This window comes from Oncorhynchus clarkii, chromosome 15, assembly GCF_045791955.1.
Source record: "Oncorhynchus clarkii lewisi isolate Uvic-CL-2024 chromosome 15, UVic_Ocla_1.0, whole genome shotgun sequence".
NCBI lineage: Eukaryota > Metazoa > Chordata > Actinopteri > Salmoniformes > Salmonidae > Oncorhynchus > Oncorhynchus clarkii.
The window spans coordinates 21,194,595-21,208,656 of record NC_092161.1 but is presented as its reverse complement, the minus strand read 5'-3'; the positions used below and the strand labels follow the sequence as shown (position 1 = coordinate 21,208,656).

The 14,062-nt window shown below is 42.2% G+C and overlaps 2 protein-coding genes across 3 annotated transcripts in view; one reads left to right on the top strand and one right to left on the bottom strand.

Annotated features, from left to right (window-relative positions):
• Positions 1-9,221, top strand: part of LOC139367035 (piezo-type mechanosensitive ion channel component 2-like) — a 137,496-nt gene extending 128,275 nt beyond the window's left edge. The window contains exons 37-51 of the mRNA XM_071104971.1: positions 71-329; positions 655-837; positions 1,032-1,299; positions 1,437-1,569; positions 1,776-1,923; positions 3,854-4,068; positions 4,260-4,418; positions 4,619-4,766; positions 5,099-5,287; positions 5,481-5,573; positions 5,802-5,971; positions 6,619-6,735; positions 7,078-7,157; positions 7,308-7,518; positions 7,776-9,221. Coding sequence (XP_070961072.1) covers positions 71-329; positions 655-837; positions 1,032-1,299; positions 1,437-1,569; positions 1,776-1,923; positions 3,854-4,068; positions 4,260-4,418; positions 4,619-4,766; positions 5,099-5,287; positions 5,481-5,573; positions 5,802-5,971; positions 6,619-6,735; positions 7,078-7,157; positions 7,308-7,518; positions 7,776-8,031 — 2,629 coding nt within the window. The 3' untranslated portion in view covers positions 8,032-9,221. The remainder of the gene's footprint in view (positions 1-70; positions 330-654; positions 838-1,031; positions 1,300-1,436; positions 1,570-1,775; positions 1,924-3,853; positions 4,069-4,259; positions 4,419-4,618; positions 4,767-5,098; positions 5,288-5,480; positions 5,574-5,801; positions 5,972-6,618; positions 6,736-7,077; positions 7,158-7,307; positions 7,519-7,775) is intronic.
• Positions 9,222-9,349: 128 nt separating this feature from the next.
• LOC139367038 (gamma-soluble NSF attachment protein-like) lies at positions 9,350-13,766 on the bottom strand. 2 transcript variants are annotated; one of them, XM_071104977.1, is made up of 12 exons: positions 13,559-13,765; positions 13,143-13,210; positions 12,854-12,938; positions 12,683-12,700; positions 12,536-12,566; positions 12,198-12,307; positions 11,971-12,037; positions 11,712-11,782; positions 11,552-11,630; positions 11,337-11,416; positions 10,937-11,066; positions 9,350-10,362 (listed from the first exon to the last, which is right to left on the bottom strand). In XM_071104977.1, the coding sequence occupies exons 1-12, from the start codon at positions 13,609-13,611 to the stop codon at positions 10,228-10,230; spliced, it is 927 nt and encodes a 308-aa protein (XP_070961078.1). In that variant the 5' UTR covers positions 13,612-13,765; the 3' UTR covers positions 9,350-10,227. The 2 variants fall into 2 exon arrangements, with proteins under 2 accessions (XP_070961078.1, XP_070961079.1); XM_071104978.1 differs by lacking the exon at positions 12,683-12,700 and having other exon boundaries at positions 12,536-12,581; positions 13,559-13,766.
• Between the last annotated feature and the right edge of the window lie 296 nt (positions 13,767-14,062).

The window sequence follows — 14,062 nt, the reverse complement described above, 5'->3', positions numbered from 1 at the left end:
TTCCAAAGTATTTCGGTTTTTAGAGTCCACCTTGATAGACCCTCGCTCCCTTTTTCTCTCTCTCCATCAGGATGTTCTACGACGAGGAGCTGGAAGACTCTGAGCGTTTCTACGGCAACCAGCCGGCGCTGCTCCAGCTGCTCTATGCTCTCTACAACATGCTGGTGGCCCACTCAGAGATGGTGTGTTTCCTGGTCATCATCCTCAACCACATGATCTCAGCGTCCGTGGCCACGCTCATTCTGCCCATCCTCATCTTCCTCTGGGCCATGCTGTCTGTCCCAAGGCCCAGCAAACGCTTCTGGATGACCGCCATCGTCTACACCGAGGTATTAACACAGAAGCACTTAGTCAGGTTCTTATCAATGTAAATCTGCCCGTACTCCTTGTCCCATGCAGTATTAAAGGGATAGGTCACCCAAATGAATTAGGGTGAACAATACCTTTAATATTATAAATTGCACATTTTCATAAATATATTTGTTTTATCCAGCTATGAAAATGCAATTATTGTTCAGGCTGGAAATAATGCTCTTTTATGATATAAACTCAATTCTACTACACGGTACTCAATTAATAGTGTTTATAGAGACATGTTATGAGTCATGCATCTATATATTTTTAAGGGTTTCCCCTATCTCACTATACCACCAGGTCACCATCGTGATCAAGTACTTCTTCCAGTTTGGTTTCTTCCCCTTCAACCAAAACATTGAGCTGGACATGTCCAAACCCTTCCACCCTCCCAACATCATCGGTGTGGAGAAGAAGGAGGGATACGTGCACTATGACCTGGTTCAGCTGCTAGCTCTGTTCTTCCACAGATCTATTCTCAAGGTGCCCACTAAGTCTTTAGCTACATGGTTATTCCTTTCAGGAAGTTGACTTTTTTCAAAAATAAATACAACTTTTAAAAAGTGGACCACCCCTTTAACTACATTGTTAATTGTTACTTATTACCTGTATTGATACATGGTTATATTTAGCACACTGGTGTAATAACCATTCTATTCCTTGCTCTTAACCTCCAGTGTCATGGGCTGTGGGACAAGGATGACCCCAGGGGAGGAGGGGGAGAAACCCCTAAGCAGCACCACCCTGACAGGGAGAAGAGGTCCAGCTCCAGGCGTGTGGAGAAGCAGGCCTCGGCGGGCAGTAGCTCCCTGCTGGAATCGGTACGCGCCCGCTTCCCCCGCCGCTTCTACTCCCTGTCCACCTCCACCCAGCTGCGCCGCAAGAGCTCCAGCGCCGCTTCCCACCACTCCCAGCGCACCCTGCGCTCTGCCCACTCCAGAGGAGGTGAGGTCACACTGGCTCCTAAGTGCTGAATAATAACTCTCTTATTGGGCTTGTTTGGGGGAAGTGTCTAGACTTTTAATGATGTAATTTGTGAGGCCAATGTCTTCCAAACCTCACCAAACCTAGTCACTCCACAGACAGCGTGAGCTCAAGGCAGAGCCTACGGAGAGGGGACAGTGTGAGGAGTGTCCAGCAGAGGAGCAAGAAGGAGAAGATCCTGGACAAACTCAGAGAGCAGCTCATCAAAGCCAAGAGCTTCATTGTCAAGAAGTAGGTGGTCTGGATGTCATGTTTGAATATCGACTTGAAGGTGCCATATTACACTTTTATTCGGCTACTAACTGACAATATTCAGTCACTTTTCAGGATATTAAATTGGTAATAAAAACAACATTGTCTGTTCATAAAGTATTTAGTTTACCTTGTTTACGTGACCAGATAATTGTTTTGTAAATCTTTGTTCATTCTCCGTTAAGAACTCTGGAGATCTACATTCCCATCCGTCAGTTCTTCTACAACCTGATCCACCCAGAGTACAGTGCTGTGACAGACGTGTATGTGCTCATGTTCCTGGCCGACACTGTTGACTTTATCATCATCGTCTTCGGCTTCTGGGCTTTTGGGGTAAGTTTGATATATACCGGGCCTTCGGAAAGTATTCAGTTACGTTACTGCCTTATTCTAAAATGGATTAAATACATAAAAAATCATCGGCAATCTATACACAATGCCACATAATGACGAAGCGAAAACAGATTTTTAGATTTAAAAAAAAAAAAATATAAATTAAAAACAAATACCTTATTTACATAAGTATTTAGACCCTTTGCTAGGAGACTCGAAATTGATCTCAAGTGCATCCTGTTTCCATTGATCATCCTGAAGATGTTTCTACAACTTGTTTGCAGTCCAGCTGTGGTAAATTCAATTGATTGGACATGATTTGGAAAGGCACCTGTCTATATAAGGTCCCACAGTTGACAGTGCATGTCAGAGCAAAAAAATAAGCAATGAGGTGCAAGGAATTGTCCGCATAGTGTCGAGACAGGATTTTGTCGAGGCACAGCTCTGGGGAATGGTACCAAAACATTTCTGCAGCATTGAAGGTCCCCAAGAACACAGTGGCCTCCATCATTCTTAAATGGAAGAAGTTTGGAACTATCAAACCTCTTCCTAGAGCTGGCTGCCTGGCCAAACTAAGTAATCGGGGGAGAAGGTGACCAAGAACCTGTTCGTCACTCTTTTTTTTTACACATTATATTCTCCCCAATTGGTAGTAGTTATAGTCTTGTCTCATCGCTGCAACTCCCGTACGGACTCAGGAGAGGCGAAGGTTGAGAGCTGCGCATCCTCCGAAACACGGACGACACTGGGCCAATTGTGCGCCGCCCCATGCACCTCCCTGGGCTCAAACCCAGAATCTCTGGTGGCACAGCAAGCACTGCGATGCAGTGCCTTAGACCACTGCGCCATCCGGGAGGCCACCTGATGGTCACTCTTACAGAGCTCCAGAGTTCCTCTGTGGAGATGGGAGAACCTTCCAGAAGGACAACCATCTCTGCAGCACTCCACCAATCAGACCTTTATGGTAGAGTGGCCAGAAAGAAGCCACTCCTCAATAAAAGGCACATGACAGCCCACTTGGAGTTTTCCTAAAGGTACCTAAAGACTCTCTCAGATTCTCTGGTCTGATGAAACCAAGATTGAGCTCTTTGGCCATCTGGAGGAAACCTGGCACCATCCCTACAATGAAGCATGGTGGTGGCAGAATCATGCTGTGGGGATGTTTTTCAGCAACAGGGACTGAGACTAGTCAGGAATTGAGGCAAAGATGAACGTAGCAAAGTACAGAGAGATCCTTGATGAAAACCTGCTCCAGAGCGCTCAGGACCTCAGACTAGGGCCAAGGTTCACCTTCCAACAGGACAACGACACTAAGCACACGGCCAAGACAACACAGGAGTGGCTTTTGGCCCAGCCAGAGCCCGGACATGAACCTGATCGAACATCTCTGGAGAGACCTGAAAATAGCTATGCAGCAACGCTCCCCATCCAACCTGACAGAGCTTGAGAGGATCTACAGAGAAGAATGGGAGAAACTCCGCAAAAACAGGTGTCATACTTGTAGCGTCATACCCAAAAAGACTCGAGGCTGTAATTGCTGCCAAAGGTGCAACAACAAAGTACTGAGTAAAGGGTCTGAATACTTACATAAATGTAATATTTCAGGTTTTTATTTTTTATAAATTGATAACAACAATTTCTAAAAACCTGTTTTTTGCTTTGTTATTATGGGGTATTGTGTGTAGATTGATGAGGAAAAACAACAATTTAATCAATTTTTGAATAAGGATGTAACCTAACAAAATTTGGAAAAGGTCAAGGGGTCTGAATACTTTCTACTATAAACTGTTCTTATTCATTGTGTTTGTGATTGAAACCAAGTGCAATGAATTGAAATGTTCCCTAAATGGCCAAGAACACATTTGAACTTGAAACATTGGAGAAAACAAAAACCTTCCAAATGAATAACATGACTTCCTGTCTCTCATAGAAACACTCTGCCGCAGCTGACATCACTTCCTCCCTGTCAGAGGACCAGGTTCCCGAGGCCTTCCTGGTGATGGTACTGATCCAGTTTGGCACCATGATCATCGACCGAGCCCTCTACCTCCGCAAGACTGTCATGGGAAAAGTCATCTTCCAGGTCATCCTGGTGTTCGGTATCCACTTCTGGATGTTCTTCATCCTGCCTGGAGTCACAGAAAGGTATGAATGTGGAGAGATAACATTAACATTTAGTAATTTAGTCATATAGTCATAACCAGCTCCCTCTTTCTTTTAAATACTGTATATTGCTTACTAAATGGTTGCTTCATTAGTAAGTAACGCATAATTGTGAATGTTTTCAAGGTACTTCAAAAGATTATCGATAACATTGTTTCCATTTTAAACACCAGACGGTTCAGTAAGAACACAGTGGCCCAGCTGTGGTACTTTGTCAAGTGCATCTACTTTGGCCTGTCGGCCTATCAGATCCGTTGTGGCTACCCCACCCGTGTCCTGGGCAACTTTCTCACCAAGAGTTACAACTACCTCAACCTATTCCTCTTCCAAGGGTGAGTGCTCTGAAGACTAGTGTAACTACAATCACAAGACATTCAAGAATTGAATGAATTTATGAAAAAGGTATGAGACAAAATTAATCAGTGATGGCACATGCTCCCAATACCTGCCTGCCATAAGCTGGTTCACAACCTATATTGACTGTTGGTCCTAACATTACCCTAACATTGTCCTAAATATTCCTGATTTCCAGGTTCCGCCTGGTCCCGTTCCTGACAGAGCTGCGAGCGGTGATGGACTGGGTGTGGACGGACACCACTCTCAGCTTGTCCAGCTGGATCTGTGTAGAGGACATCTACGCTCACATCTTTGTTCTCAAGTGCTGGAGGATGTCAGAGAAGGTGAGGGACCACAGCCCGCTGTGTTAGTTCTCTAGGACCTCCCTATCCATCTCTGAATGAGGCTTAGAGGGGAAGAAGATAGTATGTTGTCAGAGAGGCTTTGTGGAAATGAGTTGCAGCAGGTTTGAGTTTTTTATTTTATTGTATTATTTTATGATGTGAAGCACTTTGTTACTTGCATTGAAAAGCACTATAAAATAAAGGCACCAATTATGTAGGTTCGCCAAATGTTAGCAAATGTTCATAAAAACTGTAACTAAACTTGATCATTTATTTCCCTGAACAATTTGTTCTTTTCAGAGGCTTAATCCTGTATGTGTGTTGTTTACCAGAGGTACCCCCAGCCTCGCGGGCAGAAGAAGAAGAAGGTGGTGAAGTATGGGATGGGAGGTTTGATCGTCATGCTGCTCATCTGCATCGTTTGGTTCCCCCTGCTTTTCATGTCGCTGGTCAAGTCCGTGGCCGGGGTGGTCAACAAACCTCTGGACGTATCGGTCACCATCACCCTGGGAGGCTTTCAGGTATGAAAACTGTGTCAAAGGCAGGGTTTGGGGCAATTCCATTTATTTCTGTTTACCTAATGAATTGACTGAATTTAAATGGAATTGACACCCTGGTTGACAGTATCAGTTCTTTATTGCCATTTGTTAATTTTAGAATTTGACACATTACTATCTGATTTTAGTATCTTAACGTTGGTATCTCTTCCTTCAGCCCATCTTCACTATGAGTGCCCAGCAAAATCAACTGAAGGACATCAGCAAAGCAGATTTTTCAGACTTCATGAATTCGTACAACTACATTCCGGTAAGAAAACCACCCATTTTAAAGCTTGCTTTCTGAATCTTCATTTTAGGCCAGATTTCTCAAGCTTTTCAAATATATTTTGACGCTATAGGTTTGAATACTATTACATTCTGGTTTGAATATATTACTGTGTATTACTATAATTAAGGTCTTTCTCCTCCCACTCACCAGGGACTTGCAAATGTAAGAATTGTGTGTTTTAATATTTCTATACTTCTATCCATGCAGTCAGCGATGCAGTTCTTGGAGGCATACACGTCAGAGGATGTGACTGTGGCGGAGCTGGAGGGTAGTTCCAATTCCTTGTGGACCATCAGCCCCCCCAGCAGGAAGAACCTTATGGATGTTCTCAGCAAGGAGGAATACTTCCCTGTCACCATGTCCTGGACCATCCAGAGGTAAGAGAACCAGGGCCCCTGTTCATTAGGCACCAAAAGGGAAGAAAACAGACTGAAACAGTCCAATAAGATAATAATTTTCATTAGCGTTGCAAAACGCTTTCAACTGTTTTCCGTTGCGTGCCCTGATGAACACTAACCTGGAGGAACCAATACTCGAATGCACACATGTATGGAAACATACTCACTTACTATCGGAGTGAGAACCAAACCTCTATTCAATCCGCATCATGGAAGTTCGACTTTACACAGTGATTTAAATTTATGGGCAATGTTCACGCTTTAGCGGAGGCGCCATTCACGGTAAACGCTGCATATGTCGGCTCAATCGGAAATGACCTTTTACATTTCTATCGGGGAATCTGTAACGCTTCAGCTTTACAGACTGAATAGAGCCACAACACTCACACACTTCTTAGAAACTCAAAGGTGTTTTGAACTGTAACTTGGTCAAATAACTTAGTAACTACAGTGTTGTGTAGGTCCACATAGATTACATAGTACTTTAGAGACGTAAAATATCTGTTGGGATATCTGCCCATTTACGAGTGCACAAAGTAATATGTATGGGAAAGAATGTGTGGTGTACTATTTTTGACTTGCAAAATATCTACTGTCTGTAATTAGGATTTTTCTCTCTTCAACAGGAATCTTAGTCTTGGAGCCAAAGCTGAAGTTGCGACAGATAAACATGTAGCATACCTTGATATGACAACACGACAAGAGTTAGTAGATCTCCTGAATGGGACCAGAAACCAGGCTGTGTAAGTAGCCTATGCTAAGGGAAACAGACTATGACTTTTCAGGCTTAATTACGCCTTCATAACCCCTTCATAAGGTCTTTTATAGATGCTTGATAAATCATTCATAATTAAAGTGATGCTCCACAACTTTGTATAATTTGAGCCAGCAGTTTTGAAAGTGGTGATCACGAGCCAAAACGGGTCCCAGTTTGAATTGTGTACTACATCATCCATTTTTTTTGTGTGTGCAAATTGTATGATATGTTACAAATCCAACTCGTACAATATGTACTGTTTTGTTGAGATTAAGATCCCGGACTGCATCTTTAAATGTCCTGTCTCTTTCTCTCCCCTCCTCTCCAGGGTCATAGCACAAGTCTTCCCATGCTTCCTCAGAGCTCCCAGTGACTCCAATGCCAAACCTATAGAACAACTCCATAAAGGTAATGCACGAATCCTTAAACCTGGAATGACTTCATGTGGATAGAAACATTTAGACATTTACATCGTCCTGAAATGAACACTTGTGTTTTGAACTGACGCATCGCCCTCTTATTACCGTTGATGTATTGTTTATGATATCTCCATTTCAGACAACGGCTACAAGAACATCCTGCTCGACCTGGAGAGAACCCACAACAGCAGTGGTGAGATCCAGGAGTGGTGGATCGTAGACCAGCCATCGGCGGGACAGATCCAGATGAGGGGTGCGGCGGTGGGGAAGAAGAGAGAGGCAGGCCTCCAGCTCTACGTGTTCAGTGACAAAGTCAGCCCGCCCAGTCTGGGCTTCCTGGCAGGATACGGGTGAGTGGAGGATATCTGACGGTCTGACTTGGGTCATGTAACTCATGTTCAGTGAGACACACAATCATTTTTGAATTGTTTGTCAGGCAATACCACCACAAAATGTTGTGTTGTGCTTACTGGACACAACCCTGGTGTTGCTTTCTAAAAGGTTTTGTGCATTTATATTGCTTTATCACTAGTCATAAGCATGTATGTGCCTTTTTTAATGTATTATAACAAGGCTTATAATGTGTTATTTTGTCTCTCACCGGCAGGATCATGGGCCTGTATGCATCGGTGGTGCTGGTCATCGGCAAGTTTGTGCGCGAGTTCTTTAGCGGCATCTCCCATTCCATCATGTTTGAGGAGCTGCCCGCCGTGGACCGCATCCTGAAGCTGTGTACCGACATCTTCCTGGTCAGAGAGACGGGCGAGCTGGAGCTGGAGGAAGACCTTTATGCCAAGCTCATCTTTCTCTACCGCTCACCAGAGACTATGATCAAGTGGACCAGGGACCAAAAAACTAAATGACAGTGCCACCTAGTGGGGGGCAGAGACATGAAAAAAGCACAATCCAGCAGGAAGTAGCTAGCTCGCTATGCTCCCTGTATTTTGGTGGGATGGTATTAAGGGACCCTCTCACTATCAAGCCTGCCATGAAAAACAATGACCTACACATGAAAGGGGACTTTGAAGAACAGCGGTGGCTGGTGGCACTTTAAATTAGGAGGGCGCGCTCATAGTAATGGCTGGAACGGAATGAATTTAGTGGTATCAAACACCTGGTTTCTATGCGTTAGATATCATTCCATCCATTATTATGAGCCGTCCTCCCCTCACCAGCCTCCTCTGTAAGAAGCTGTTTTTTGTTTGTACTCGTTTAGTACAACTCTGAAGAATTGCAGCCATCAGTCAGTGTGTTTGAGATGTCACAGACAGACAGGGAGACAGACTGCAGCTGTCCTGCCTGCCTCCAGACGTCTGGCCTTTTTCCTATTGGGAAACATGAACCAAGGGTTGTGCAATATACTGATAGCTGGCTGTAAACTTGAACAGACATGTTTTCTTGAGCTAACACGGGAGAAGGGAAAAGAGAAGAGAAGCGGACAGCGACTGAGAGACACTTGACACTTTGATTTTCCAAGATATTTCCCTTTACAGTAGCCTACCTGGAAGTGCTTTGGCTTTTCCAGCAAGACAACGACGAGAGGTTGAAGACAACCCACTGGGCACACACTGGTTTAATCAACGTTGTTTCCATGTAATTTCAATGAAATTACGTTGAACCAAAGTGCAATAGACGTTGAATTGACGCCTGCTTGCAGTGGGAAGTTACAATAATTTGTTGCCGTTAATTTTGTTTCTACAGAGTAATCAAGGGAGCTGTGGCAGACATCGTTCTCAGGAAATGTGTATCATCTCACCAGAAAGGGATTACGTTTTTGGTTGTTTGAACCTGTAGTACACCTAGGAAAGAGAAACAATAAAGGGGTGATGTGATGAACACTGTATAGAGATTAGAATTATATTTCTATATTTTGGAGCATGTCCATCTTGATGGCGCCCCTATAAAGACCTAAGAATTGAGGGCCTAAATACAGATGCTGTCGTTGACGTGTGTAACCTGTGTCGGTTATATTTGATTGCTTGAAAACCCCTTGTTTTTGACATTACAAGTTAGTGTTATTTTAAATGTACAAGTTCATATGTTCAACCAAAATGTGATCAAGGCCATCAAATCTATGCATTGGAAAATGCAGCACCATGTGTAAGTGAATAGATTGTTTTCATGTGTAAGGAATCTAGTTTGTGACGTTATCGAGGTTCAGTGACCTGAATGTAACAAATGTTTGAAAGCTGACCTGCTGCCATTTTATTCCATTCCATGACTTGATTCAGTAAAAACACTGAGGGCATGCCACAAACATCAAGCCTGCATACTCCACAAGACTTGACACACATTTTAAGATTAGTTGTAAACATAAATCATCATCTAGCTTTCAGTCAGTTCCAAAGTACAGGCATAACATATAATACAAATGGAAAGGCATTCTGCAATCTAGAAGAAACTAAAGGACAATAATATACCAATTACCCAAAAATATTATTTTCTAAACAAATTTGATTCATTATAAGTGCCTTCACACACAATAGTAACTGAAATGGCTGCTTTCAACACTTCATACTGTACAAATTCAGAAATCATCTCATCCACCCCTTTACGCATCAATCATTGAAGCACAGAGTTTGATATTGTAAGGTGAACGTGCAAATCATTATTTTCACACCGAGTATCTTGTTGCATACTGTTGTAGATTGAATGAGAAAACACCTTGATGATCCATTGAGGCAAATACAACAAATACATTACCAAACCTAGATCAACATTCAAAATCAAATGTTTTATATCACTTCAAATGTAGCAAAATATACATTATTTTACAATCGCAGTAAACCCCAAAAGGGACAAATAATATCTTTAAGTAGTGTTTGATTATTTTCCACAGTGATATTATATTACCATGCTTATGTTATTGTTATGAGCATAACTCGTTGTTATGCTTGATGGTTAGAGTGCCTACAGTTGTACATCTGGCGATGGGAGGCAAGGCAAAGTTCACGACCCCCTGGCATGCTGAGAATGGGAGGGTGTGGAAGATTCCGACACCCATCCTTAACAGGTAACTGGAAGTGCTCTGGTCCAGACAGGAAGTCCAGGTTCTGTGGCTAACATAGCCCACCAGCGTACTCATCCTCATCAGCCTCCCCTGCCTCCGCTCCTTCCCCAGCATCGGCAGCTGAAGCAGGAGCCTTCTTCTTACCCCCCCCTGGAACCCTCAGGCTGATGGACAACTTTGCATACTGCAAGACAATTGGCACTGTGGTCAGGTTATGGAAAGTTGTCTCTACAGTATTTGTTTCTCAGAAGTGTTTCCTAAACCTCTCATTGAGTACCCAAAGCCAGTTCCATGTTTTTGATCTCTTCCTAAACTAGCACAGCAGATTCAACTAATGAACTAATCAGAAAAACCTTGGTTAGTTTGAGTCCGGTGTGTGTGTCTTTCTGGAATTGATCAGGAGAGGTTAAAGAAATAGCTCTAAAGAAATGTAAAATATAATAAATCTTACAAAACAACAAGAAAGCAGGGTCTAGATGGGTGACGCAGGTAAGCAAGCAGTTGGACTGCTATTGTTTCTATTAATAAATTACTTTGCATTATTCAGGCTAGCCTGGAAATGCATCTATGGGGTGGCTAGGAGAAAGGTTTCATAAGGAAAGGACAGCTCATTATTCCATACCTTTTAAAGACCTTAAATGTGATCAAAGGAGACAACAGAATACAATTGAGAGAAGTAGATACTCAAATGATGTGATGACATGCTTTGAAGTGAATGATGGTTACATACAGTATAAGCCACAAGGCAGAACACTCACATCATTGTCCATGTACTTGAATAAGGGCGAGTTACAGACGCAGTGCACTTGGTCCTCATCCTGCTCATCGTAGCCCTGCAGGAGCTGCTCCAAGGCAATACAGTCCTCACTCCCACTGAAGCCTGGCAGACTAGGGTCAAAAGGTTAGAATGGTCAAGCATAGGGTTGCAAAATTCCGGTAACTTTCCCAAAATTCCCAGGTTTTCCAGAAATCTTTCCAGAAATCCCGGGTGGAGTATTCACAGATTCCGTGCTTATTACCTCCTGACTCCAGGAATATTTCAACCCGGGATTTCTGGAATTTGGGGTAAATTACCAGAATTATGAATCCCTAGTCAAACATAACAAAATTCATAACCTTCAGATTTACCTTTTAGTTAGACAAATGTAAAGTCAGTACCTGTAACTCTCTCGAACACATTTATCTGCTGCTACGAAGTCATTTCTGTGAAGGTGGACTAGCACTTGGGCAATGGTTTTCTGAAGAAGAAAATACACAGGCAACCATTTGGTTTTAATCTTCACAACAGGGGTAATAATAACAGAGTCTGCTCAGTTTTGAACACGGTCAATTGTCTTTATCAGGCTAAATAAGTGAAAGATCCTTAAACACACCTTAAAACACGTTGGGTAATTCTCTATTTCTTTATACATGTTCTTCTCCTTCTGAATCGACACTGCTGCTTCATCAAGCCTGACGGGCCAAAAACAACAGTTAGCTGGAAGGGAATGAGTAGGAAAGGTAGAACAATCTGTAAAGCAGGTGAGAATTTACTTGTGTTGCCTGACGAGAAGTCTTGATGCTTTCCCCAGCATCTCTACAGCTTGACGTAGACGGTCTTCATTCTGCAGAAATATACATTCATCATATCAATAATATTTTGATTGATTTGGTCACTTTTCATCACATTAATATATATCCAATATCAATTAAATAAGACTGAGATTCCTGCAGATGTGACCCTGAACTGAGGCTGTGGCTTGGAAGCAACTCAATGATTGGTGTTCTCTAGAATCAAAAATTCAAGTAGTACCTCAAACACTGATGCAGCTTTCTGGTACAGATCCACTGCTTTTGCTAGATCCTGTGATTCGATTAGCCTGAAAAAAGAAAAGTGCAACTTTAACTGAAGTACCCTAAGCATCAAAACGAGGAATAACAACGAGCATCATCATACGTTTACAGTGACATGCCAATGTTGACAGGGAATTCATTTTGAGAGACCGTCTAAGACGATCAATATTGGCAACCGGTACGTACTTTCCAGCTCTGTCGAGGGCCAAGGCTGCAGTGTCTGGTGTGCCATTCTCTACATACATCATGCTTGCTCTCTCAATATACTGGATAGCCTCTGGTATCCTCTGCATGTCCTGGAGAGAAAAAAACATGTCTGTCAATGATTAGCGTTAGTAGCTAGTTAATATTAAAACCGTAGTCATGTCATGTGTCAAAAGCGTCTGGCTAAAAACAAAGCCTTTAATCCAGAAGGGGGCAACAAAAACGTAAAAACTATGGCATAAACGCAACAGTAAATTTCACCCGACCTCTGATAACAAGTATATATGATTGACAATAATGTTTAGCACATTAAAACTAACCTTGAGCATCATACCAGCTGCCTCAAGTGCTCTGTAACAGAAAGATCTCCTTAGCAACATTAAATACAACCAGATGTAGACAAATCAGTGTCATTCTGGTTCTATTAATATCATTACATAAGATAGGCCTAGATCTTTTATACTCACTTGGCTGCATGGAAAAGTCTGTACATTGAGTTGAGTTAAAGAAAACGTTGATGTTATTATCAGATATTTGTGGGCCACAATGTTCAAATACAACATATACAATTACCTTGTTCAAAACTAACCTGCAAAACCATATATAAGCCTCCCTCCCCATTGGCAGTGAAAGGATACGTTTTGTTGTTGGTATGTGCCTCTGCCTCTTGCAGGTATGCCTCCTTCGCTTCTTCAAGCATCTTGGCATTTTTAAAGGCAACAGCTGGGCGAGAAGGGAATGCTTCATTATGCATTTATAATAAGCCAAATCACAAGACAACTTGAGCAACACTTCTGCAATATAGCCTAATATATTACTGACAGTGTGCTATTGCCCAACTAGACTATCAAATGTTGTTGTAGTAGGGGACATACATTCAGGTCCAAATTGTTGCTGCATAGAATATATGAACCTCGGATACAATACCTGCTTTTGAGTACTCTGATGCAGCACTGTCATAGTCAGGCTTCCATTTCATGAAGCTAGTCTTTAAACTGTGGGAAAAATGAATCATATTCAGTGTCAAACATTACAGCAGCATTGCCTCTGAAAAAAAGTTACAATCATATGGATTTGCCATAGGATGTAATACAGGTATGGACGCCCTAGTATTGATGAAGTGATACCGACAGGCTTAACTGCAGTGCAGCTCAGCTGGCTTCCTACCTAGAATGGCAAGCTAGCTTGTTAAATTGAAAATACCATTCCTATGCTATTTGTTTTATACATAGGTACTTTACAATACACGAGTACCAATACTATGATAGTGGCTGACTACCTACTGTAATAGCTCAAACGCAATCTAGCTAGCTAACGTCATCTAGCTAGCGAGATTTCCTTACTATTTTTCAGCCTTGGCAATGTGGTCGTGCGCCTCGTTGATTTTCGCAGCCATTTGGTCCAGTGGCAGCTCTGCTGTGTAGTCTACTAATAATGTAATGAAACAATTATTAATATTTAAGTTCTCACTGGCTAAAATGTAGTGAGATGTTGCCGTTACTGGTTTCAGGAGACCTTTCCTTCATCAGTGTGTTGACTACGGAAGCTCGTGAGTTGCATTTTATTTTTCTACTCATATACTGCGACAACGTTACAATGTTGCACCTACTGGGCAATAATGTAATAGTTGAACGCCCTTCCTAATCCAGAAAACTAGTCTTCTTTCATCAATTCAATTCAAGGGGCTTTATTGGCATGGGAAACATATGTTAACATTGCCAAAGCAAGTGTGGTAGATAATATACAAAAGTGAAATAAACAATAAAATTAATCTCTATTTGCTAGTTATGAAATCTCCAGTTATTAATTTAAATAGCCTACAAAATGTATAATATTATTCCTCTATT